Below are 27,710 nucleotides of genomic sequence, written 5' to 3'. Positions count from 1 at the left end.
CTACAATGACACATTACAAAGAAACCATTACAAAACATTAACATAAATGTTCATAGTACTACAATACAAAGTTAAAGTGGTTTTTTGTTTGTTTTAGATGGAATTGGAAAGGGTCGGAACCTTTGCTAAGTTTTTTTGCTGTCTGCTATTTCTTGCTATTCAGCCTGGTGACGTGGCACAAAGCCAAAAAAATCATGAGAAATCTTAAATGGTTGGCTTGTCACCAGAATGGAAGGTATGGGGAAATTGTTTAATGAGTATAGCTGTTCCAGTGAATACTATTTAAAGGGGCGTTCTCCTTGCTCTTTGTAGAGATTTTCCTTCACTTCCTGTTGTGTCTTTGGGACAAGAAGTTGAAGAAAACCTCACTAATGGAAAACAGACAGAAAAAAACTGACAGGGATTTTAACCCTTCCCAACTGTGTGCAAAACTAAAAGAAAAAGGTTTTAGTTATACATTCATTAGGCTTCATGTACACTGCCAGCTCCTGGCAGCTCTTAAACTTGAGTTTAGGAGCTTATGGCGTTTTTTTTTTGCCAAAGCTCTTAAACTCCATAAAAGGTTATGTGTCCATGTACAAAGTTTAGAAGCTGCCACGTTTGTGTGAGGTTAAACCTCCCTCTCCTGAACACGGAAGAATCATGTTCAGGAAAGGAACGTTCACACAAATCGTAACAAAATTGCGAAAAAAATGCAGTTTGCGTTTTTGCCACTGTTTACTTTTTCCCATGGCCATGTTCAGGTTAGACTAGTGTACATGTAGCCATGTAACGTGTTTCTGTTTTTGTGTAGTGGACATGATATTATACAGCAATTCAGTGAGGAAGGTAGGCTATACACTTGGGTCTTTCAGTGATGAAAGTTTTACCGTAGCTCTGCCACATCCTTTTTGTCTACTACTGTGGTATCACTATGAGGGAGAATTTATTGTGACTGGAGCAGTGGACACCACGGGAAAGGACATGATTGCTATACAAAAAGAAAACATTTTGTGACATATGTCACCTGCTCTTACTACTGGTGTGTTCATATTTCACACTATAGCTGTTCCATAACATTGCTGGAAATAGAACCTAACCTCCAAGGGCTGCTATGGCAAAATACTGTACATAAATGAAGTGGACAAAAGTGAGAAAAAAAAGGTGTTAGCCCATCAAACTATTTTTCTCTTCAGCATATTGTTTGCAATTAAATGACAGGAACGTTAAAAAATACCTTCAGAAAAACTACCCAAAATGAAATAATTGCTTTATAACTGCATAACATTATTTTGCCATTTTGATTCCTATTTGATATGTTTATAGGAAATAAGATTTGGCATTTATGACACACTAGGGTACATTGGTTTTTACATTGAGCAATAAGCAAATCTACTGACAACTCTTGACACAACAATTCAGAGTCACACATTTTAAAATGTATATTGTTGAAAACTATCAGCAGTTTTATGATCGACATTCTTTATAATTTTTTCTGATATGTTTTGGCTGTGCAGCATTCATTTCATCCAATAACAAAACCAACTATCACAGTGTTTATATGCTTTGAGTTGTACTGTTACCATCTTAGCAAGGTTTTCACAAGCCATACATTTGTATTTTCTGCTCTCCTTGTGCTATCACTGAAGCTGCTCTTTTTATTTCTATCATTCTGCGTGTTTCCTCAGAACATATTACTGTAATGTCATGAGAACAGTATAGAATGTCATAAAATATTCATTCTTGTACAGTGAAAACACATTTGTGTTGTTCTGCATTGAGTGGGGAAGGGTTAGATATTTTGTTTGCTTTATATTGCTTTTGGGGAAATTTCCCTTCACCTCCAGCCCCAGTAACATCACATGGGAATCTTCCCAATGGAGACACAAAGTGAAAAAATACATGCTAAAATAGGTTTTAACTCTTCCAAACCAATACAATATGCTTGTATTACTGTATGTGTCCCTAGTGGGAAAACGACCCATCACTTCTTGTACTTGTGACCATACAGCATTATAATCTGGCAACTAGGTCTTTCCCACTTCTTTCAAAAATAAAACCATTTTGAATAAAGTTCCACTTTAAATCCTAAGCCCTAGTTCAGGACTATTACTTTTGTTTATTGTTGGGCAGGTGAGCATGAAATGGAATATTATTTAGCATTGTCACTATTTAGAAGGTGGTAAAGTTCCTCCAGTAGTTTCCTCTTCTTATTTCTTTCAGTTTAGTGGAGATTTGTCTCCATCCCAAAGCCACATAGCACCTGCACTATGTTTTCATGTCAATTGTAGTTGTCTTCTGTTTTCTTCCATTTTACACTGTACACTAACCATTGTATTCAAACTTTGTTATCTTAACTGGTACCAGCACCACCAATGCCCCAAGCCTGCAGCACACCATCCTGACCAATTGGCTCAACTCCAATACTTTGATAGACCCATTTGTCTATATGGATCCTTCTGGTGAATAAATTCGCTCCTAAAGAATCCTACTAAACCCAGTCAGCCAAGTAAAAATTGGGGTAGGCTAAATGACAGACCTACAGATATCTTGCACTGCTCAGAGCACAATAAGAAATCTGCAAAGGTTAAGGTAACTGTGTCATGCTCACCTTTCATTCAAAACAAAATTATTAGTTTAAAGTAAATTTTTAAGCAATGCACAGGTAGGTACATTTGAATAAACGGTGTACTTTTTTTGTCCTTAGATCCTGACATTGATCCATCATGGTACACTGGCCGTGGAATCCGTCCAGTAGGAAGGTTTGGTAGGAGGGGCACAGCCTGGGAAGATGCTCAGAAGTTCGTGTTCAGACCCTTGGGGCACACTTGTATTCCAATAGATGACAGCTTGGAGCTTAGTGACGACAATTAAAACTTAATTCAGTGAATGGAAGCGTTATAGCCTGATGTACTGTGTATATATAAGGAAGGCACACAATCCTTTATACCCTTGGTTCTTTTCAAAACTCTACCAGTGTGTGAAAAGCTTGGCTCAGAAATGTATGCATCACCTAATGAGCAGCCAAATTTAATGAGAAGTGAATAAAGGTTATATGTTTTCTTCTTAAATTATGGGGTTTATGTCAAATCCTTCAGAAACAAACTCTAATCACACAATCCACAAGGGATTTCCATGGAAAATATTTTCATAAGAATGGGTTCATCAGCAAAATATCTTCTTATGCCGCGTACACACGAGCGGACTTTTCGACCGGACTGGTCCGACGGTCTATCCAACAGACTTTCGGCAGACTTCCAACGGACATTCCAAACGAACGGACTCGTGCACACACAACCAGACTTTCCAGCGGAATAGGTCCGACGGTCTTCCCGATGGACTTTCGATGGAGTTACGGCGGACTTCTGGACTTGCCCACACATGTTCATTTTGAACGGGACTAGAAAAGGAAGTCAATCTCGCAGCTTTTATCGGCGAGATTAACACCTTGCAAGCCCCGTCGCAGGGCATACCAGGCCCTCAGGTCTGGTATGGATTTTAAGGGGAACCACCTACACCGAAAAAAAATGGTGTGGGTGTCCCCCCAAGATCCATACCAGACCCTTATCTGAGCACGCAGCCCGGCCAGTCAGGAAAAGGGGTGGGGATGAGTGAGCTCCCCCCTCCCCTCCTGAACCGTACCAGGCCGCATGCCCTCTACATGGGGGGTGCATGCTCTGGGGAAGGGGGGTGCCCTGCGGCTACCCCCACCCCAAAGCACCTTGTCCCCATGTTGATGAGGACAAGGGCCGCTTCCCGACAACCCTGGCCGTTGGTTGTCGGGGTCTGCGGGGGGGGGCTTATCGGAATGCGGGAGCCCCCTTTAATAAGAGGGTCCCCAGATCCCGGCCCCCCGCCCTATGTGAATGAGTATGGGGTACATCCTACCCCTACCCATTCACCTGGGGAAAAAAGTATCAATAAAAAAACACACTGCACAGGTTTTTAAAGTAATTTATTAGGCAGCTCCAGGGGTCTTCTTCCGACTTCAGGGGTCTCTTCCTACTTCTCCGCTCTCCGGCCTCTTCTCCCGGTGTCCGGTTCTTCTCCCGCTCTCCGGCCTCTTCTACAATTTCTTCTCCCGCTCTCCAGTTCTTCTGCCGGGCTCCTCCGCTATCTTCTGCTCTTTTGCCACTCTCTTGCTAGCGGTGGCCCAGTCTTCTCCATCGTCTTCTTCCCTCTTCTCTTCTTCCAATATTGACACGACGCTCTCTCCCACTGTAATGCTGTGTTCATGGTGCGCAACGCCTTATATAGGCATGGGGCATGGTCACTGGGTGAAGTCACCCGGTAACCCCACCCCTTATGACCTCACAGTCCCGGGGCATGCTGGGACTGTGCCGTCATAATGGCCGGGTCACCACCTGGTGGACACGCCCCATGCCTATATAAGTCGTTGCGCACCGTGAACACAGCATTACAGCGGGAGAGAGCGTTGTGTCAACATTGGAAGAAGAGAAGAGGGAAGAAGATGATGGAGAAGACCGGGCCACCGATAGCAAGAGAGCGGCAAAAGAGCAGAAGATAGCAGAGGAGCCCGGCAGAAGAACCGGAGAGCGGGAGAAGAAGCGGATACTGGGAGAAGAGGCAGGAGAGAGCGGAGAAGTCGGAAGAAGACCTCCAAAGTCGGAAGAAGACCCCTGGAGCTGCCTAATAAATTACTTTAAAAACCTGTGTAGTGTGTTTTTTTATTGACACTTTTTTCCCCAGGTGAATGGGTAGGGGTATGATGTACCCCATACTAATTCAAATGGGGGGGCCGGGATCTCGGGGCCCCCTTATTAAAGGGGGCTCCCAGATACCGATAAGCCCCCCCGCCCACAGACCCCGACAACCATCAACATGGGGACAAGGTGCTTCCCCAAAGCACCCCCCCATGTTGAGGGCATGCGGCCTGGTACGATTCAGAGGGGGGGCGCTCGCTCGTCCCCACCCCCTTTCCTGACCGGCCGGGCTGCGTGCTCGGATAAGGGTCTGGTATGGATTTTGGGGGGACCCCATGCCTTTTTTTCGGTGTCGGGGGTTCCCCTTAAAACCCATACCAGACTTAAGGGACACTGTCGCCTCCCTCTCACGTTCACTGCAATAAGAAAATGTGTTTTTCCTATTGCAGCGAGCACGAGATGCATAGTACCCTGTCGCCGAGAACCGCGCTGGAAACATTCTCGCGGGCAGGTGCTATAGTTGCCCTTGCGTCGTATTTGGTCCGTCGGACCAGCATACAGACAAACAGGCTTCCCGATAGGAACTGGGTCTGGCGGAGTTCCGGCAGAAAGATTTGAAACATGTTTCAAATCTAAAGTCCGTTGGATTTTCGACCGAAAAGGTCCATCGGAAGTCCGATGAAGCCCACACACAGTCGGATTGTCCGACAGATTCGGTCCGTCAGATCAGTCTGGTCGAAAAGTCCGCTTGTGTGTACAGGGCATTAGAGTCTTTAAAGTCAGAATTTTGTGGAGGCAGAGAATCAAATGATTTATAGCACATATTCCCTGTGCACCAATTTGTGGAAATGAAAATGTACATTTTATGTTTACATCTTACAGTTGTCATTATATTACATACTGATATGTAATAGCTGCGGCATTGCTCTTCATCTGTGTAAAATGCTCCATTTATAAAAATCAGCTGCTCCAAATATTAATTATTCCTCTTGTTGGATTCAAGCAGGGTTCAAAACCTCTTCTTCTAAAGGTTCTTTAATGTTGTTCAGGATCCCAATTAGGATATCCGCTTATCCTTAGAACATACCTCTTCCTTATCATTACCACTGGGCTAAGTCCTCCATATAGTCAAATATTCTGTAGTTGTTGTCCATGACTTCACGGACATTAAAACAAAAAAAGGTGTATTAAACCCAAGAAAAATGTATTATAGTGTAATTTACCACCTCTTAGATGTGGTGGTCACAACCATTTTCTTTTTTAAGGTCTATTTCTTTATTTTACCTGTTTGTAGGCAAGTGCAGTCTACGTTTACCACTTCAGGTGGCGCTCTTACGCAGCAGCTGGAGAGGAAATCAAGGGAAACACAGTTCCTCCATGGTTTCCTGGGTCACTGGGAAAGTACCCGATTGGATGCTGATACCCCATGTGACTCCAGAAGCCATCTTTGGTCAAGCAGAACCTACTTAAGGCCCTAGCTACCAGGCTTTTTGAGAGTTGGCAGAGTAAGGACAGGCACTCCGCCTGCTTGAGACAGTACTAGAGATAGAGAAAGGTTCCTGATGAGGAGGGAAAGTATAGGGTCACAACTCCTTTGGACCAGTTCGGGTACTAGACACCAGGCCGCATTCTGCTCTTTTAACAGACAGTGGGGTTGATTTACTAAGACTGAAGAGTGCAAAATCTGGTGCAGCTCTGGATAGAAACAAATCGGCTTCCAGGTTTTTTGTCAAAGCTTAATTGAACAAGCTGAAGTTAGAAGTTGATTGGCTACCATGCACAGCTGCACCAGATTTTGCACTCTCCAGTTTTAGTAAATCAACCTCACTGTCAACCCAGCTGATACCTGTCATCTTTGCAGCGTTGCAATTCGTGAGTGTGAATGGTTGGACAGGCGTCCCTCTGGGTTGTTGTGAACTGTCTTTGCTTTACTTCAATACAAGTTTTCTATTGCACTTGTCTGTGTGAGTTACTGCCATAGTCCATGCAGCAACCCACCTACATGTTGATCCAGCCAGTAAGTCTGTTATTTCTATTTTCAACTTCCTTTACAGACAAAGTTGTCTAGCAAAAGTGGCAGTTATGTGGTTAAAACAAACCATTCACTATTGACAGAGGTACTATCAAAAGTCAGTTTTTATTTATGTAAAATGCTAATCCCAAAAGAAAAAAAATTGTTGCTATAACTGCTTAAAAATGTTAGCTGGAGGTTGGTTTTAATTTATTATTACTCTCCCCAGATTCACATGCTGTTGCCCAAAGGTGTCTCTGGTGCTCCTTCAGTGGAGTGGAGGTCTGTCAACCAAGCGCTGACCAAAGTGTTCTACTGGGGGGGGCACACCACTGTCAGAACACATAGCACGGCAGGGGAGTTTGCTGTGCTAACAATGGATTGTTAGTACAGTGGCTCCAATCAGAGCTCTCGGTTTATTTTTCATTCAACCCAGCTGGTTGAACAAAAAAAAACGAGTAGTGTGTATGAGGCTTAAAGCAGGAAGTGTGTTACTGACCAGATCACCAGGTGACAATAAAGGGATAAAAGCCTAAAAAAGAAAACTAATGTAGCCACAACATTTAAGGATTAGTAAGCTATAATATATTACACTTTTGTTTTTGGGTTTAATACCACGTTAAGCCTGCATGTCAACAGTTGTTTCTCCAGCTCTTGCAGGCGTATACATATTGCACGTCTGTCTCTCTCTCTTCTCCTTTTGTCTTCAATTCTCCTTTATTTCCTGTATGTAATCTGCAAGAAAATTCCCAATACACTATTTCTATATGTTATTCCTCTGAGATTTTCCATGAGAATATATGCACAACTCACTTATAATTGTGATCATTGTAACTTGGCAGAGAAACTGAGCCAACCTATCACAATCCTGACAGGGGTAAAAGAAGATTTGTATAATCGGGGGTTCAAAAGACCAGTAAAACACCACGGAGGATCAATCTCCACCCTTATTCCCCTCCCACATGTCCCCAAACTGCAGTAAGGAGCAGGTTCCACCAACCTGTAAATCACCAACAATAGTTCACACATATAAAAGTGTCTATGTCATAGCAATTTTCTGCTGTTTTTTTTTTTTTTTCTAATGTGGGCTACAGAAGAGAGGGAGAATCTAATAGTTCACTTGGGGCAACAAATATCTTCAACCAGATCTTTTTAATAAATGGCACATTCTACTGCATCCTATGGTATCAGAATGGATCAGATCCCACTATATACATATTTCTTCTATATAGCTTTGATAAATTATTACATCAAATCCTGCCTTGTGGTCATTACTGTATATATCAGGTGTGTGCCTAAACTCCAGTCCACCACCAGCCATCAATACAATTATGGTTAAATCACTTATTCTCAATGCCCTTTTTGGGTAACTATCACATAAATGACAAAGCTGTGTACCGAAACCTCCTGTTTCATCCATATACAGTATATATATATATATATAAATAACATAAATCTCTTGTTTGTTATTGCTTTCATTTTAAATTATTCTTTGTTACATTTGTGTCACTTGTAAATCAGAAACTCCATCTTATCTTCCTTCCAAACAAAATATTTTATACCAACCAAAATAAAAAAAAAAACAATTGAAAAAAACATTTTAATAAGATTATGTTTTTGATCACTTCAGTCTTTTGTTTGTGTGCTCAAATGTATAGTTCACTGTAATTGCATAGAGGTATTCATTAAGCATTTTTTAGAATTAAGGACATCTATTTTATTTCAAGTTTTTTCTTGAATTACCTTTCTTTGTGGTGCAAGTTTAATGTGACGAATACCAAATACAATTTATGTTTTTATTCTTCGCTCATCTGACAGCTCAGGACAATAGGCCTGATGTAGGAAGAAGAATGGGATTAATATCTGTGTCCTTCATGGCACCAGTGGCTTCTCTTTAATTGGGTCATTAAACCTGAATACCACAAGCTACATAGGATGATTGTAGCAAGTTAGTACAAATGATTCTCCTTTGTGACTAATCGTCTACTGGAAATTGCAGCATCTGTGTATTCCATCAGTGTTTTGAGCTCCGTGCATGATCATGTCTGCATCCCTCCTGCGTGCCTTGTCCCGTTTATGTTGATCCGTGATGAGAAGTTGACTGGCTGCAGAAAGGGGAGCAGTATAAAGATTATTAGGATTTACAGGCAGTACAAGGAAATTATGAAGGACCATAGCTTGACAGTGTCCATTTAATGGACTTAAAGCAGAGCTCCACCCAAAAGGGGAAGCTCCGCTTGTTTGCTTCCTTCCCCCCTCCAGTGCCACATTTGACATCTTTCGGGAGGGAATACCTGTTTTTAACAAGTACCCGTCCCAACCTCTGCAGGAAGTTTGGCCCCCCTTCTCCTTCCTCCGCCGCCAGGGCGGTTAGAAAGCGCAGCACGCTTCGCACATGCGCAATAGGGAACTGGCTGTGAATTTAAAAGGCTTCACTGCCGGTTTCCCTTGCCGCAAATGGCGGCGGCAGCACCCGAGAGCCGAAAATCTCCTCTGTAACACATACAATGATAACTTGTTTTATCAGCTAAAAAAAAAGTAGATGTAAACCCAATCAACAAAACTTCATATAAATTTTAACATGGTAATGTACTTTTATAAGTAATTTTCAATCTTTCGAAATCTGCAGCTTTCCTTTAAATAATGCCTGATGATCCTGTCAAAGGTTTTTGCTCAGGAACTTCCTGTTATAGGGTGACAACACTCTGTCTTCTAATTGTGCTTCAGCATTGTCAACCAGTCACACGAACTTCAAATCCATGCTACAAGTGGCTGTTTTAATAACTTAACACCCGGCCTATAGAAAAATGATGACTGGGCGGTGGGTTTGTCATCCTGAGTGGACATCATATGATGTCCTCTCAGGACGCACAGACCTGTGGCTGCAGGGCCGTGCGGTGGCGTGATCTGTCACTGGTCGTGTCCCATGGGCGATCAGAGTACTGGCTCGTTGCCGGTACCATGTGACCACCATGGCGACTCACAGCAGGTCACATGACAGTTGTACACAATGGATGGCTTTCTTTCATGCCATCCAATGTGTACAACTGTTTTGCTAGCTGTGATTGGTCAATTTGATCACATGGTACAGACAGGGACAATAACAGCCCATCTGTACCATGTAGCTTTGACCAATCACAGCTAATCACAACAAAACAGACTGATTTAATCGTTTAGTTTAGTAAAATGCTTGCTTACAGAAATGTAATTCACTGCTATAATAAAACATAATGTGTAAAAAAAAAAAAAAATCCTGATCACGTCCCCAGAGCAGTACAGTGTTACTATACTAACAATATATTGTTCTGGTCACAGTGTGTTAAAAAAAAATCATTAAAAAAAAATAAAATGTAATTAAAAATAAAAATAAATTACAAAAAAATTATAATTTTCTTTTTTTTTCGTGCTGTCACCAGTCAGTGTCCCTGATCACCGCCACACCAGTTATATGATGACACTGTATTGCACTGGTGATAGTACCATAAGTACTTCAGGATTGATCAATTTTCAGATATACACTGAGCAAAATTATAAACAGACTTGTGTGTTTGCCCCTATTTATCATGAGCTGAACTTAAAGATGTACGGCTTTTTCTATGTACACAAATAGCCTATTTCTCTCAAATATTGTTCACAAATCTGTCTAAATCTGTGTTAGCGAGCACTTCTCCTTTGCCGAGATAATCCATCCACCTCACAGGTGTGGCATGTCAAGATGCTGATTAGACAGCATGATTATTGCACAGGTGTGCCTTAGGCTGGCCACAATAAAAGGCCACTCTAAAATGTGTAGTTTTACTGTATTGAGGGGGTCGGGGGGATCCGAAAACCAGTCAGTATCTGGTGTAACCACCATTTGCCTCACGCAGTGCAGCACATCTCCTTCGCATAGAGTTGATCAGGTTGTTGATTGTGGCCTGTGGAATGTCGGTCCAATCCTCTTCAATGGCTGTGCGAAGTTGCTTTATATTGGGAGGAACTGGAACACGCTGTCGTATAAACTGATCCAGAGCATCCCAAACATGCTCAATGGGTGACATGTCCGGTGAGTATGCTGGCCATGCAAGAACTGGGATGTTTTCAGCTTCCAGAAATTGTGTACAAATCCTTGCAACATGGAGCCGTGTATTATCATGTTGCAACATGAGGTGATGGTCGTGGATGAATGGCACAACAATGGGCCTCAGGATCTCGTCACAGTATCTCTGTGCATTCAAAATGCCATAAATAAAATGCACCTGTGTTCGTTGTCCATAGCATACACCTGCCCATAGCATAACCCCACCGCCACCATGGGCCACTCCATCCACAATGTTGACATCAGCAAACCACTCACCCACACAACACCAAACACGCTGTCTTTCATCTGCCCTGTACAGTGAAAACCAGGATTCATCCGTGAAGAGAACACCTCTCCAAAGTGCCAGATGCCATCAAATGTGAGCATTTGCCCACTCAAGTCGGTTATGATGACGAACTTCAGTCAGGTCGAGACCCAATGAGGATGATGAGCATGCAGATGAGCTTCCTTGAGCCTTCCTTTCTGACGTTTGTGCAGAAATTCTTTGGTTATGCAAACCGATTGTTGCAGAAGCTGTCCCGGTGGCTGGTGTGGTTACACGTGGTCTGCGGTTGTGAGGCCGGTTGGATGTACTGCCCAATTCTCTGAAATGCCTTTGGAGACGGCTTATGGTATTGAAATGAACATTCAATTCAAGGGCAACAGCTCTGGTAGACATTTCTGCAGTCAGCATGCCAATTGCACGTTCCCTCAAAACTTGCGATATCTGTGGCAGAGGTGTTACTAGAATCTTCAGGACCCCGGTGCAAAAAAAAAAGAGGGGCCCCCACCAGGGGCATTGCTGGGTCTACAAAAGATCTCGGGCCAGCTAAAGAAATATTATTCTTTATATATGTGTTCCAAAAAGACTATTTAATGATTGGATTGTACTTGCTTATCTAAATCTTATCTATAGCATCTACAGATCCGTGGTCTTATCAAGCACATACTTACCCACAGCTTCAAACGCTTGGCTCACTCCTTCTGCTGTCTTTGCTGATGTTTCCATGTACAGCAGTTTTTCCTGTTCAGCAAAAGCCTGAGCATCCTGAAAGTAACACAATACACTATAAGAGTTTATGTGTTGATAAATGTATATGGAGAAATTTATCTTATGACTTACAATATCATGGAATACAAATTTGGACCACAATTGGAATTTGTCCCTTTAATCCTACAGTTTGCAGAGACAGAACTAAGTGTGAACTAACCTCCGGTATCAAAAGTAGGTATCCTCAGCTGCCTCTACATACCCCTGAATGTCTATGGGGGTTCTAAACTTCGAGCATTCAAGTCTGCAAATTTACAATTTCCTCAGCTAAAATCAAGTACCTGCAATTTATATACAGTGCCTTGAAAAAGTATTGATACCCCTTGAAATTCTCCACATTTTGTCATGTTACAACCAAAAACATAAATGTATTTTAATGTGGTCTTATGTGATAGAACAACACAAAGTGGCACATAACTGTGAAGTGGAAGGAAAATGATAAATGGTTTTCAACATTTTTTACAAATAAATATCTGAAAAGCGTGGCGTGCATTCAGTCCCCTTTACTCTGATACCTCTAACTAAACTGTAATGGAACCAATTGCCTTCAGAAGTCACATAATTAGTAAATAGTCCACCTGTGTGTAATAGTATCTCAGTATAAATACAGCTGTTCTGTGAAGCCCTCATAGATTTGTTAGAGAACCTTAGTGAACATACAGCATCATGAAGGTCAAGGGACACACCAAACAGGTCAGGGATAAAGTTGTGGAGAAGTTTAAAGCAGGGTCAGGTTATAAAAAAATATCCCAAGCTTTGAACACATCACAGAGCACTGTTCAATCCATCATCCGAACATAGAAAGAGCATGGCACAACTGCAAACCTACCAAGACCTGGCCGTCCACCTAAACTAACAGGACTGTCAAGGAGAGCATTCATCAGAGAAGCAGCCAAGAGGCCCATAGTAACTCTGGAGGAGCTGCAGAGATCCACAGCTCAGGTTTTATGGGCTTTATGGAAGAGTGGCAAGATGAAAGCCATAAGAAGTCCCATATGCAGTTTGCAAGAAGCAATTTGGGGGACACAGAAAACATGTGGACAAAGGTGCTCTGGTCAGATGAGACCAAAATGGAACTTTTTGGCCTAAAAGCAAAGCGCTATGTGTTGTGGAAAACTAACACTGCAAATCACCCTGAACACATCATCCTCACTGTGAAACATGGTGGTGGCAGCATCATGTTGTGGGGATGCTTTTCTTCAGCAGGGACAGGGAAGCTGGTCAGAGTTGATGGGAAGATGGATGGAGCCAAATACAGGGCAATCTTAGAAGAAAACCTGTTAGAGTCTGCAAAAGACTTGATACTGGGGTGAAGATTTACCTTCCAGCAGGACAATGACCCTAAACATACAGCCAGAGCTACAATGGAATGGTTTAGATCAAAGCAATGCATGTATTAGAATAGCCCAGTCAAAGTCCAGACCTAAATCCAATTGATAATTGTGGCAAGACTTGAAAATTGCTGTTCACAGACACTCGCCATCCAATCTGACAGAGCTTGAGCTATTTTGCAAAGAAGAATGGCCAAAAATGTCACTCTCTAGATGTGCAAAGCTGGTAGAGACATCCCCAAAACGACTTGCAGCTGTAGTTGCAGCGAAAGGTGGAAAGCTGAATACAAATGCACGCCACACTTTTCACATATTTATTTATAATACATTTTGAAAACCATTTATCATTTTCCTTCCATTTCACAATTATGTGCCACTTTGTGTTGGTCTATCACCGTGATGGCGAACCTTGGCACCCCAGATGTTTTGGAACTACATTTCCCATGATTCTCAACTACACTGCAGAGTGCATGAGCATCATGGGAAATGTAGTTCCAACACATCTGGGGTGCCAAGATTTGCCATCATTGGTCTATCACATAAAATCCCAATAAAATACATTTACAATTTTGGTTGTGACATGACAAAATGTGAAAAATTTTAAGGGGTGTGAATACTTTTTCAAGGCACTGTATGTCAGTGAAAATACATTTGACCTTTACCAACTAAAAGCACCTTGCAGGAAGATAATGCTCAGAGGTGTGTACGGGTACCTGAAGTAAGTTGCCAGATTTTGACCTGTGAGGCCAGTTTACAGCTGACCATGGGTGCATTTTAAAGTGTAACCATACAACTGTTGCCAGGTGAATATTTAAACAAACTTCCACAAGTGTCAAATCACATTGTGGTTTGACTTTCCCATTTTAAAAAAATTATAAATGTGCCAATCACACCGAACTTTCAAACGCTAACCCTCCTAACATACACACTGGAGGCACATTAGATAATGTAGACCTTCATGTAGAGCTCGGACAAGGGGTGGGCAGGATGAGTGGCTACCTTGGGGACAGCTCTATACTGTAGGGATGGGGGCACCATGTGGTGAGCTAATTCTGCTATAAGGCTGACAGGAGTAGTGGCAATGGCATCACTACTCCTGTCAGAGATGGAAGTGGCCACAGAAGAAGGAGAGAGTCAGGAGGAGGTGTGGGCTGGATTGTCTCTCCCCCTTCTACTTGCCAGTGCAGCACTCATGTAATCAGAAGCTGGAAGCAGTGTTCACAGACATACAGGAGCAATGCATTAGCAGAAGGGAGGAGGGGGAGAGATAACACAACCCACTCAGCCGAGTGCTAGAAGTGTCCAGGAGAAAAGAAGAGAAACAGGACAAGGTGTAGGCTGTGTTCTCTCTCCAGCTTTTCCTTCTCCTGCCAGAGCCGCACTTCTGTATTCCTTTACATAGAACTGCTGGCTTCTTAATACAGGAGCACTGTCAGATCAGGACTTTGCAGGGTTTGGTTACACGCTCCTTACCCTCATCTTTCTTCTGTCATCTCACACCCCTGGACGTGAGTATAGAGGGGAGTGCCGCGCTGGTGGTATGACTATTAAGCTAGGAACTGCTGCCTCCACCAGAGCACCTACGTAAGTAAGGTCTGAAAATAAAAGGGAATTGAATGATGATAGTAATGGCACTGCTCCAAATAATGCAATAAACTAAATAAAGTGCCACATGATATACTGAAATGTAATCTTTGACTCGTGGTTTTGATCAACTTAAAGTGACATGTGCAAAAGTACTTGTGAAACAAAAATAAATATATAATAAATAGATATGATAAAGTTAAATTCATGAAAATGCCTGCAATATAAATTGGCTTGTGTGATAAGGCGCAATGTGTTATGATACCAAAAACTTAATGGGTGTAAATTCAATCGTTCAAATACAATCAAATGAGAGAACAAAACAAACAAAAACCCAAAAATCAAAACCTCAAAATTCAAAGTGATTAAAAATCCCTTCTAAATGTTGTGAATAAGAAATTCCAAAATCTCAAATCTGTAAATAAACAGTCCATAAAACACCCCTGGACACCTGCTCCCCACACACACACACTGCTCCTGTCCCAAAAGCAGAAATGGCAGGTAAGCAAACCTGAAATGTCCCAATCTGTCTGGGCAAGTCTACTAAAAAGCCAGCAGCACTATCCCCAGTACTGTCCCTACCTCGGAGCAGAGTCTAGAGATCATTGGTATGAAAGGCTATGATTATCTTCAGGCCCATTGATTATGTATGAATGGGTTTAAAGGTAAACAAAGCCATTCATCTGAATGTAGGAAGTGAGGAGAATGGTGACTGAGCACTGTACTCACTTCAGAGATCAGAACAGTGAATGGATTTGCTAACAAACACAAATCCATTCATAAACGTAAAAAAAAAGAAATTATGAAAACATAAACAAACTTCTACGACCTTTAATGTACTTTCACACCAGCAGCTGCATTAGAACGCAGTGGCTCCGGTGCAGAGGGGTGACAGCAGTGCCAATCCAATTGCCGCATATCACACTGTTCACTTTTTTTAAAACTTTATTGAAATTTCACACAAATGTGACATTTGTGGTGGGGGCTGCAGTGGGACTTTGCTGGAATAGATACCCAACATAGTCCTACTAGACCTGGTGTGAATCTACTCTCACAAATTTCTGCAAGTTTATGTCATATTTTATTATTTAAGCTATTAAACAAAAAGCAAAAAAAAAGTCTAAACAGCAACTTGTAAAATGTAAATAGACAACAACACAAGCATGTGCCCAGTGTTAAAAATGTGAAAGATGCTATTTTCCACTCCTCCATTTTTCCTAAAATATTAGCTAAAAACTACTTAATTCATAGCTAGGTGATGTGACAAAAAACAACCCCTTACTTCTCTCTACCCTGTGTAACTACATGCTCCACTGTGGCTGGCATACATGCTCTGCCTTGTTTTTGGATCTGGACGTTTCAGTGCAATTCATGCTAAGAACAAGGAGACCAGCAGAGGCAGAGAACACATAGCACCAAGGTCCCACAACATTACTGCACTCTTCCAGGTCCATGCAAAACCTGGCTGACAAGTGAATGACCGCTGGGGGTAGGATCCCGCACATAAGTTCCACAAGCGCATATAATGAGGGGGAAGTTTGGCATCTTTGCCCTGGGCACTGGATGACCTTGTTCCAGTATTGCCTTCATGAAATGCTGCTTCCAATATATGCTAAAATTTTCCAACTGAAACTACAAATCAAGTCTACCACCCCTATGTCTTACCTGTTTATTTTACAATGTTAGGTTTGCTGCTAAAGTCAGTTTAAAGGTATTATACACTTTTAAATGTTTTTGTTGTTTTTAACTAGGTATTAGTGTAGTTATATTCCCTGTGTCATTTGTTTACCTTACCTATTACTGATGGACTGACATATTGCTGCTGAAGTTTGTAGCATTATCTATGAAGTCCATGAATTCATTCACCTAGCTTGTCCCTTTTCGTCGAAGAGTCAGCCAACTTCTTGTTCCAGATAACACCGCATGTAATCAATGCCACACCATTTCTCTTTGTCACAAATGTGGGATTGCTAATGTAAGGAATGTACATTTTGCCAGAACATCATGGACATTCAAGTAATGTCCAAACGTTTTTATTCAAAGCGATCATATCACAATAGAAGAGTGCAATGTTTTGCGGCTACGCTGGATCCCTTCATCATCACATTTCTGTCAATAGAGTCCTGCGTGGCCCAGAAACAATGCACTACGAATAAAACCTTTGGACATTACTTGAAGATCCTTAGTGTGATATGTACATCGATCTGTGATGTTACCAGTTTCCAGCAGACTGGTGCTGCAGCACCCTTTGCCAAGCAATTGGGGGTGGCGGAAGCCATCTGCACCGGGAAAAGCAAGTGATTATCGCTAGCGGCTATAGCAGCTGCTAGTGATAATTGCAAGAGAATCCAGCAGGCTGGTTGTACCCAAGCTGATTGATCAATCAACTTGGTACATTCAGCCCGCCCATTAACAGTTTGACTCTCGTCCGGCTTCTGCTGATTTGAACCCTGTATAGCCGGCCTTACTCTACTATAGGCTGTGTGTACAGGTCAACAAATGATATCATGAAACTACATGACCAATGCACATCTTATGTAGGTGAAAAACACAAGGTGTAGGTAGGAAGGGTGTATTTAAAGTCGTATTTCACTTTTTGGAATAATTTCATTACAGTCCTTCGATATGCTATGCTGGCAAGGGTATATTGATCATAAGTCCCATGAGTCACACAACCAGCTGCCATACACCAACACACCAGCTTGTACTGTTCTTCTTCAGAAAATCATACCTCATGTGAGACTTTCCGTTTTGAATTTAGATCAGTCTTATTTCCAATAAGTGCAATGACCATTTCCTCATTGAAGACATACTTCCGTAACTCCTGAAGCCATAGCTGAGCCCTCATAAATGTCTCCTGGGAGAGATGGGAGCAAAAGGATGATAATTCATGTGTAACAAATATAAAACAGGATATAAAATAGGATATGTAAAGCCCTAGGGGTAGATTTACTAAAACAGGTGCACTCAAAATCTGGTGCAGTTGTGCATGGTAGCCAATCACCTTTTAACTTCAGCTTGTTCAGTTAAGCTTTGGTAAAAAAAACCTGGAAGCTGATTGGTTTGTATGCAGAGCTGCACCAGATTTTGCATGCTCCAGTTTTAGTAAATAACTCCCCATGCATTGTAGGATTACTGCTTCACTGAGAACTACTATTTCACAATGACAATAACATTCTGAAGTATACCTATTACATATATAGTTGGATGAGTCAACATTCAAACATCAAAAGGACATATTGTATATTATAGCGATTTGCTGAACTGCTAAAGGTACTATAAACTGCAACACTGTAACTGTCTTCTAAATTGGCAGCTTTTACTGTAAATATACAGTATAAACTAGAAGTACAAATCATAATAACTTCAGAATGGAATATTTGAGACTACGTTAGTTAACCCTTTCTGGAAATAAGTGTGTTACCAGCTTTTTACTTGAACGTGAATATTTACAATCTTATAGATTCACATATAGCAGCTGTAATGACAGATCTGTCAGTAACATTTATAGTCACTGGTGTGGATTTACTAAAGGCAAATAGATTGTGCACTTTGCAAGCTGTGTAAACCAGCTTAGTGAATGTGGTGACGTTGACTTTGTAAAGAATACCCAATCTCATGCAAGTAAAATAAAAATGAACAGCATTTTTGCTTGCACATGATTGGATGATGGAAATCAGCAGATCTTTACCACATTCACTAATCTCTAGGGAAAATGAGTGCCACTGCACTTGCAGAGGTGCAGGATTCACTAAATGCATCTTTGAGAAGTTCTGCCTTACTTGCTCCTTCCATTGATGAAACAACTAGGGCAGACTGTTGCACTGCTACTGTTGCTAGTGCTTTGTAATAGAAAAACTATTTGATTTTTTACATTTTTTTAAAGTTTAAGAATTTTGCATTTAAAGTGCAACTAAAGTTTATACCGTATTTATCGGCGTATAACACGCACAGGCCTATAACACGCACATTCATTTTAAGAAGCAAGTTTCAGGAAAAAAAAATAAACTTTAATTTTAAATAAGGAACTTTGGGTCAGTGCCCATCTGCAGCCTCACAAGTGCCATCAATGCAGCCTGATCAATGCCCATCTGCAGCCTCACAAGTGCCATCAATGCAGCCTCACCATTGCCATCAATGCAGCAGCCTCACCATTGCCATCAATGCAGCAGCCTCACCATTGCCTTCAATGCAGCAGCCTCACCATTGCCTTCAATGCAGCAGCATCACCATTGCCATCACTGCAGCAGCATCACCATTGCCATCACTGCAGCCTGATCAATGCCCATCTGCAGCCTAAAGGGGACAGGGAGGGGGGGCGAACGAGCGCCGACAGATTACATACAGTGAGAATCTCCTATGATAGACAGAACAGTGGTCCAGTGGTGGCCCAGGAGACGGGACTTCCCATTACAGAGGCCGCCAAGTAAACAGGAGATTCTCACTGTATGTAATCTGACGGCGCTCGTCCTGCCCCCCCTCTCTGTCCCCTCCGAGGCAGCTAAAATTGAAGTATTGGCGTATAACACGCACACGCTATTTGCACCCGATTTTCATGGTAAAAAAGTGAGTGTTATACGCCAATAAATACAGTAATTAAAAAACTGCGAGCAGGCAGGCTGTTTATTGCAGAACAGGCACGCAACGTTTCTTCTGCAATAAAATAAACCTACCTGCCTGCTCACAGTCTTCTTTAAAATGTACACTGAACTGCACATGTGCCGCTCAGTTTAAATTCCGGCACAGTGCCTGTGTACTGGGAGAATGAATTTCTGTATATGAACAGGAGTGATGTCATCCAGCACAACCCAGAAGAAGCCAGGGATAAGATGCCAGCACCAGCCAAGGACCTCACAAGTGTCAAACTGTTGAGGCAGAGGTAAGTATTGCAGACTTTAGCTAAACTGCACACTCATAGGTGTGATAACATAATACATACGTGTACATTCACACCAGTGGTGGCTGGTGCCCCATTTTTTGGGGGGCGACAAACAAAAGCCCCACCTACTCCCCTGCCCTCTCGCAAGTCCCGCTCGCAAGCCCACTCACCAGCCCCACTCGCAAAGCCCGCCAGCCCCGCACTTACCCCATCCAGGTCACAGACGGCTTCCCCGACTTCTCCTTCTGGCCAAGCTGCTAGTTTCTCCTCCCGGCCAATCCGGTCTCAGAACCCATTTCCTGTCCTGATTGTCTGGGAGGAGAAGCAGGAAGACAATAGCGAATGTTAATTCACTATTATCACAAGTGGATGGCCTCAGGGCACAGAGCTCTGCGCCCCAAGCCCAACCTTTTTGAAGCCAATTAGAGCCTTCAGCTCTACTCATGTGCTTCACAAAAAAACCCTGTAGAACCCTATGCGTCCGGTGCCCCGTATGGAGATTAGGGGCCGGCGCATAGAGATTATGCACTCCTTATAGACGGGCCACCACTGATTCACACACTCACACATCCTGCACCTATGAACTGGTAGGAGAACTAAAATATTTAAATATTTAAATATTACACATAACTAATTAGCAGAACTCAAAGTAAAGGGAGGTGGGACTATTCCCAATGTCAAACTGCCGTCGCCAAATGATTATCCACAGTTGCCAGATCTTATAAAATTTTTGGGGATAAGTTCTACTATTATTTTTAATTTAGGCAGAAGGTCATCAATGAGCCTTTTTAATTAGATAAACCATAAGAGTGATGTGCCCATCCAAGTCAGCAGAATAATTTCTCTTGCATAAAACAGTCTGTAAATTTCTCATTTTAACAATGAATATTATTTAGAAGGATCAGTGATAGACCTGAACAATATGCACCTTGGAAGTGATATCATAAACCAGCAAGGCAGCGTTGGCACCACGGTAGTATAGGTGGCACACACTATGATACCTCTCCTGTCCAGCTGTGTCCCAAATCTCAAAGTTCAAGGGTTTTCCCTGGTGGTAAACTCTTTGTGTGAAAAATGCACCTAAGAGATCAAGAAAAACGTAAATAAGATATAGTATACGTGAGAAAAAAAAACACAATGTGATATCTTAAGAATATTGATAATAATGCTTTTTTTTTTACAACTTTCATAATCCAGAGTAATGTTAGTAGTAGTATAGCAGCTTCAGCCCTGGAAGATTTTACCCCCTTCCTGACCAGAGCACTTTTTTCGATTCGGCACTGCGTCGCTTTAACTGAAAATTGCGCGGTCGTGAGACTCTGCATCCAAACAAAATTGACATCCTTTTTTTCCCCACAAATAAAGCTTTCTTTTGGTGGTATTTGATCACCTCTGCGGTTCTTATTTTTTGCGCTATAAACAAAAAAAGAGCGTCAATTTTGAAAAAAAATGTAATATTTTTTACTTTTTGCTATAATAAATATCCCCCAAAAATATTTATATAAAAAACTATTTTTTTTCCTTAGTTTAGGCCGATATGTATTCTCCTACATATTTTTGGTAAAAAAAACTGCAATAAGCATATATTGATTGGTTTGCGCAAAAGTTATAGCGTCTACAAAATAGGGGATAGTTTTATGGCATTTTTATTATTAATTTTTTTTATACTAGTAATGGCGGCGATCTGCGATTTTTATCAGGACTGCGACATTAGGGTGGACACATCGGACAATTTTAACACATTTTTGGGACCATTGGCATTAATACAGCGATCAGTGCTATAAAAATGCATTGATTACTGTAAAAATGTCACTGGCAGTAAAGGGGTTAACACTAGGGGGCGATCAAGGGGTTAACTGTGTTCCCTGCTACGTGTTCTAACTGAAGGGTGGATGGGACTTGCTAGGGGAAGAGATAGATCGGTGTTCATACTTTGTATGAACACACGATCAGTCTCTTCTCCCCTCAGAGAACAGGGATCTCTGTGTTTATGCATAGAGATCCCAGTTCTCGCTGTGTCACGATGTCTCTCGATGACCGCCGGGCACGCACATCCTCTTCGGGGGCGAGCAGCAGGCGCGCACGCGCCCCTAGTGGCCACAGGGCGAGGCGACGTAAGGTAATGTCGTTTCGCCAAGCCGTGCCATTCTGCCGCAGTGGCTAGAGAAGAACATGCCTTTGCATTGCTACATAAAAGAAGTTTATTTTATGAACCTTGATGCTTTTCTTGATGATGAATAAATCCTTTTATGTAAAATGCTTAATTTGAATACTTTCTACTGAATTTTGGAAATAATTCATATTTATATGGATTCGTTTTTTTGTTTTTGTTTTTTAATATTCCTACAGTTAACAGACATTTACAACCTTTTGACAATTTTTCATTAAATATTAAAATACAGTACCATGTTGTTAAATATTAAAATACAGTACTATGTTGTATTAATTATTTAAACAAGTTGTATTACTCTTTAGAGTGTTACTTAACCCAGAACCCTACACTATATCTGATCTCTCACAGTATACAGAACATGGAAATGCAATTATTTTAGTAAATATAAATTGCTAAATGCCTTTTCTCATCAGCAGTATATAGTAGTCGTGTGACTTCTATCAGTGTCTGGTTAAAGCTTGTTGGAGGAGTTTTCATTATCCCCTGATTGTCCTATGAGGCTGCATGACTCCCGACCCTCTGTCTGGACAATGCTGATTGGCCCTATGCTGATCACATGCACTCTCCCAAGAAAAAAAAAACTCTCTAGCTGTCACGTACCTGACAGCTGAGCCTGACGTGCAGAGGGAAGGCCTCTCGTACAACCCCACCTCATGGACCACCGATGTTGTAACAGTGGCCGCGAGAGCGTGGTGGTGTAAGGGTGCCTGGATCGTCTTCTGCATTGTGGATGTGTCACAAGGGTGGGCCAGGAGGTTAAACTGCAGGCGTTGGCAGGCCAGCAGATTCTGGGCTGGTGGCAGCAGGCAGCAGGGACCAGGCAGGTGCATACGGAGCAGAAAAGACACCAGATGCGGGGTCAGACAAGCTGGGTTGCTAAGAGATGATCAGATGCAGGCATAAATGACAGGCAAAGAATAGTCAGGGTACAGGCAGAGGTCAGCAACAAGTAGCAAAGTCCAGATACAGGTCAAGGTAGGAGAGATTCAACTGAGTCAGAGGCAGGCTAGGTCAAACACAGGAATACCAGGATCAAGTTTCAGGAACACAGGTACAGCTGCAGATCAGACTACCGTTTACTGTTGTGGGTTTAGTAACACTTTAACTATAGAGTATTTTAATATACAACAGTATGTTGCATCTCAGCTTTCATGATGGATAAGCTAAATTTTTCAATGTGCTAGAAAAAGTATCTGTTCTGTCCCTAGTTACCAGAAAAACTGCCATTTTATTAGTACCGGATAAAAAAAAGTTTAGACACATCTACTTTTATTTGCTTAAATAAGGCCTTTTATGTTTTACTTACATCCAGTAGTGCAGTCAGTATCCCGAAACTCATCCCTTAAGTACCTGACAACTATGCTGGATTTTCCGACACCACTGCTTCCCAGTAGCACCAGTTTGTAGGTGTAAACTGTTCTTTCCTCAGAAATAATGCCCGTGTCATGTTCCATTCCTGCAAGCAACAGATCATGCATTGAAGATCATTAAAACAAGCTGTGTGTTATTAATTGTTTAGGACACACATTTTACTCCAGATGTAAAGTGTGCCCCCTTGTCCTCTCTACCCAATACTCAAATCAGCCAGATTGGGAAACTGCTCCCGGCCTAATTGGATGATTAGGCTCTATAAGCAGTGGTACTGCAGTAAGCTAAGCATGGTACACATCACCTCTTTAGAACCGCATGATATTAGGATCCATTGTGCTGATCTTGGAAAAACTGAGACTAGTTAGACTAGTCAGAAGCAGGCAGAGGTCAGACAGTTTTATAAGTAGCTATTTAAACTCGGCCCAGAGAAATAGCAATCAAAAATGTATTAGGTGACTTTGCACTTTTTTCAACTGTATTTTGTGAGGGTTTTTTCTTTAGCCTTACCTCTCATATTTTTCAAAGGATGAGTTCACCTTTAGCCATATGTTAAACTTGTAGTCAAGGTATAACAATGATTAAGCACAATTGTACTAGTGTGAAACGCGTCTACAAGACTTGTGTGTTGGTGTCCTTTGATGTAATTTTGGTGGTCAATAAACAGCATTTGGATTTCTATTGATGTGCAGCCATTTCTTCTTCTATTCGGAGTATAACATGTAACATGTTACTAATGCAGCAGCCTCAACCCCCTCCATCCCCACTGTGACAGCAAGTTGGGGATCCTCTCCCCACACTCATGGTCACATTACAAAAACAGTGCAACTCCACTTATGGCAAAATCGACTGGTATCTCTTATTCGGGGGTAGAAGAAACAGCAAGCATCTATAGACACAGACAGTGAGGCTTGGCTCTGCCCCTGCTCCCTATTCGCTGGATTTAATTGACAGCAGCAGGAGCCAATGGCTCCCGCTGCTCTCACTGAGTTAAGTGAGGAGGGAGAGAGGGCAGTGCCCCTGCTCCCGGGCACAGTGCAGGATCGAGTTCAGGCTCACGTAAGTATTTAGAGGGGGGTGGGGAGGAGCTGCACCTTAAAGGTGTTTACCCTAATGCAGAGAATGCATTAAGGTAAAAACCTAAAACCTTTACAACCACTTTAAGTATAGTCATAAAGTATATGGATTAAGTTAGCTGAGTGATCGGATCCTGGTGTAAGGTGACTTCAGGTAGGCCCAATTGAGGAACAGCTGTCACTGTATGCGGATGATGCTCTGCTTTATCCAGCGGATGCGTCATCCTCTTTACAGACTGCACTGGAACTAATTAACCAATTCGGTCGATACTCAGGGATTCGTATTAATTGGGACAAATCGGCCCTCTTCCCGCTCCATCCCTCGAGTGCCATATCTGCAGCTCAAACGGGTAGACAATTTTAAGTACTTGGGGATTAAAATTAGTAGTAAAGTGCAGGATTATATGGAAATTAGTAGTAAAGTGCAGGATTATATGGAAAACAATTTGCGACCACTCATGACACATCTAGCGGCTAGATTGCTGCATGGCGTTCCCTCCCTTTGACCCCTGTGGGCAGAGTTAATCTGTTAAAAATGATCTATCTTCCCAAATACTTATATTTCTTCCGTAATGCCCCCACACACATCCCCAGGACTTTTTTCCGGAGGTTGGAGAGTCTGCTGATATCCTTTGTCTGGGCTGGGAGGCCCCCCAGGGTAGCCAAACAGATATTATATCTCCCACTTTCGGGGGGGGGGAGGATTGGTGCTCCTGAACTTTCAGCTTTACTATGGAGTGGCCGTCCTGGTCACAGTTCGTTGGTGGTTCTCCCAGCCCCCACAGAATCCAGCGGTCACTCTAGAAGTGGCCATCCTGGGCTCCTTTGCAGCCCTGAGCAACCTGCCATTCCGTGGACCTAGGGCTAGTTCATCTATGACAATTCTGATGCGAACCACAGTGAGGGTATGGCAGGAGGCTAGGAAGATTTATGGGAATCCTAATCAGATATCACCACACATGCCCCTATGGGGTAATCCTATGCTCTCCCACCTCTACAGCATCCCAGACCCTTTTTTGTGGGCAAAAAAGGGAATCATTACCTTAAAACACATAGTTCAGGATGGTAGGATTATGACTTTCCAGGTGCTGAGGCGAACATAGATACTGGCAGTTGAAGCACACCTTTGAGGCCTAGTTCCCTGCCCCCCTTACTTTGGAGTCGGACTCCATTGAGTGTGTCTTGATCTCCAGTGTGATGGGGAAGCCTCTCTCGACATTATACTTATATCTCACAGTAGAATATGACACCAAACTAACCAAAACCTGGGAAAAATGGAGGATGGATATCCCATCCCTCGACAAAGAGGAGTGGAGGGAATGTTTAACTTCATACATTCCTTCTATGACTGCTGCAAAAGATAGGTTTATACAATTTAAGTTCCTACACAGGGCATTTACCATTAAAGAGACCCCAACTTTCAGAGATGCAGGCAAGAGGTGGGTACCTTCTGGCACATGGTCTGGTCCTGTCCCAAACTCCAACCCTATTGGACGGCAGTGGCCTCTACACTTAGTAATGTAACGGGATTGAATATACAGGTTGATCCTCAAATTCTATTACTAAGCCATCTGAAAGATGTTGAGGGAGACAGGTACTGTAAATTGTGTCTTACCTTCACATTATAACATTATATTATGCTAGACGTGAAATTCTACTGAAATGGAAACTAGAGGAACCTCCTACTCTGGCCTTGTGGAGACGGTCGGTGACCTCGGTACTCCCTCTGTATAGGATGACCTATGAAAGTAGACAATGCCCAGGGAAATTTGATAAAATCCTGTCCTCTTGGATAGATGCCTCTGATGACCCTGAACCCCCCTCCCCCTAATTATGACTTGAATCACACCAGCGGATATTGTCTTTCTCATGCCTATCCCTCGCACCTTGTCCCCCCCCTCCTACGCCCCCCCCTCCTTCCTATACTTACCCTGATTACTCCTTGCTTTGCTGCATCTTGCCCCCCCCCCCAGCCCACTTGAATATTGGATATCTACATAATGTTTGTGAGGTTTCACTAATGTTAACTTGCACTAATGTGTTTATGTAACTGATACTTATGATACCTGCACAGCTGGAACATTTGATAAACTTTGAAAGCCGGGTGAAGGTGGTTTTTCCTGTCTAATCTTTATTTCAGTAAATGCAATATATTATGTTGTATTGTAATGCTGATTTGTCTAAAAAAATGTTCTGTTAAAAAAAAAAGTTAGCTGAGTGATATTTCATAAAAACATATAATATTTATTCTATTGATCATGTTACAACAACCACAAATTTTACAATATTCACATTACCAGAGTCATTTCTATATTAATGAATTCTAGTGCAATGTCTTTTTCATTGGGGGAATTTACTAAAACTAGAGCAGCCAGAATCTGGAGTAGCTGTGCATAGTAACCAACCAGCCTCTATCTTCAGCTAGTTTAGTTAAGCTTTGAAAATGAATGCTAGAAGCTGATTGGTTGCTATGCACAGCTGCTCCAGATTCTGACTTCTCCAGTCTTCATAAATTCCCCTCAATGTGTCCTGTTTTCTAGAAAAAAAAGGCATAGTAGTATTTGAGTACCGGTAATCATTCCTTGTCTGAGGGCTTTTGACTTTGTCCCGCTGTAATTAACATTATGACAATTATGTGAAAATTAGCCCAACTGATTAAGTTTTGCATTTTCAACCCTTTTATTTATTAAAGACTGCATATTAAAGATCCCCATATAATTAAACTGACAGCAGGATTATAAATTATATACAAAGTGTCATCCTACCTGTGCTGTGCCGGACCCAGTCACATTATCAAGTCGATCAGCCAGTGACCCACATTAATGTCTTCATGTACTCTTCATATTGTATGGTGCATATATGACAGGTAATTTAGCAGGTGTAAAGTCCAATAGGGAGGTTTCAGCTGATTCGAGTTATGTCGCAATTCTGAAACAGTTTCTTGTAGGTGTTTTCCTTCAATAAAATCCACATAGATAACCCTTACTGAACTCTGTCATGCTCTTGACAACTCCATAAAAAGTTAGGGTCAGTTCACAATGGACACGTATGTTCCCTGTGTTCCCATGCATTCTGGTTTTGATAGCCCATTTATTTGAATGGGCTGCAAAACACAGCGGAACTCACAAGCAGTATTGCAAGCACAAATTTTTCAGATTTCACTTCACCAAACTGCATTGCCCTGCTGGGTCGCAAATGCGCTGTGTAACAAATAACTCATGTGCTCCTCCCAAGGACAGCATGTTCACACACACTATGGGAAAGGCACATGGAACATGCCTTTCCTGCAACTCATTTTGGTGGGAACTGGTCCTCGGGGGAGATTTAGATGTGCATCTAAATCTTCCAGTCCTGTGAAAAGCAATTGACAGTCAGTGAGGAAGCAATGTGATGCCTCCTCACTGCTTGTTTTAACTCCATTTTGGAGTAGAATTAGCAGACAGTGACTCGATCCAAATTACATCCTGCAGATTGTAAAAAGCGTTAATCAAAAACTTTTGCAAATCTTTACAGATGAACATCAGTCAAAAAATC

The 27,710-nt window shown here is 42.1% G+C and overlaps 2 protein-coding genes across 3 annotated transcripts in view; one reads left to right on the top strand and one right to left on the bottom strand.

The window, feature by feature from the left end:
• Window positions 1–3,322, top strand: part of PRLH (prolactin releasing hormone) — a 40,309-nt gene extending 36,987 nt beyond the window's left edge. The window contains exon 3 of one of the 2 annotated variants that reach the window (XM_073634950.1): window positions 2,687–3,322. In XM_073634950.1, the coding sequence (XP_073491051.1) occupies window positions 2,687–2,853 (167 nt within the window). In that variant the 3' untranslated portion in view covers window positions 2,854–3,322. The remainder of the gene's footprint in view (window positions 1–2,686) is intronic. The other variant, XM_073634949.1, reaches the window with a different exon arrangement.
• A 4,935-nt stretch (window positions 3,323–8,257) lies between these two features.
• Window positions 8,258–27,070, bottom strand: RAB17 (RAB17, member RAS oncogene family). Its single transcript, XM_073633633.1, has 6 exons — window positions 26,942–27,070; window positions 23,039–23,188; window positions 20,488–20,639; window positions 17,412–17,537; window positions 11,669–11,762; window positions 8,258–8,759 (listed from the first exon to the last, which is right to left on the bottom strand). The coding sequence occupies exons 2-6, from the start codon at window positions 23,184–23,186 to the stop codon at window positions 8,638–8,640; spliced, it is 642 nt and encodes a 213-aa protein (XP_073489734.1). The 5' UTR covers window positions 23,187–23,188; window positions 26,942–27,070; the 3' UTR covers window positions 8,258–8,637.
• Between the last annotated feature and the right edge of the window lie 640 nt (window positions 27,071–27,710).

The sequence above is a fragment of the Aquarana catesbeiana genome, linkage group LG06 (assembly GCF_042186555.1).
Source record: "Aquarana catesbeiana isolate 2022-GZ linkage group LG06, ASM4218655v1, whole genome shotgun sequence".
Classification (NCBI taxonomy): domain Eukaryota; kingdom Metazoa; phylum Chordata; class Amphibia; order Anura; family Ranidae; genus Aquarana; species Aquarana catesbeiana.
The sequence above is the reverse complement of the archived record's forward strand: the minus strand, read 5'-3'. Positions and strand labels throughout refer to the sequence as shown.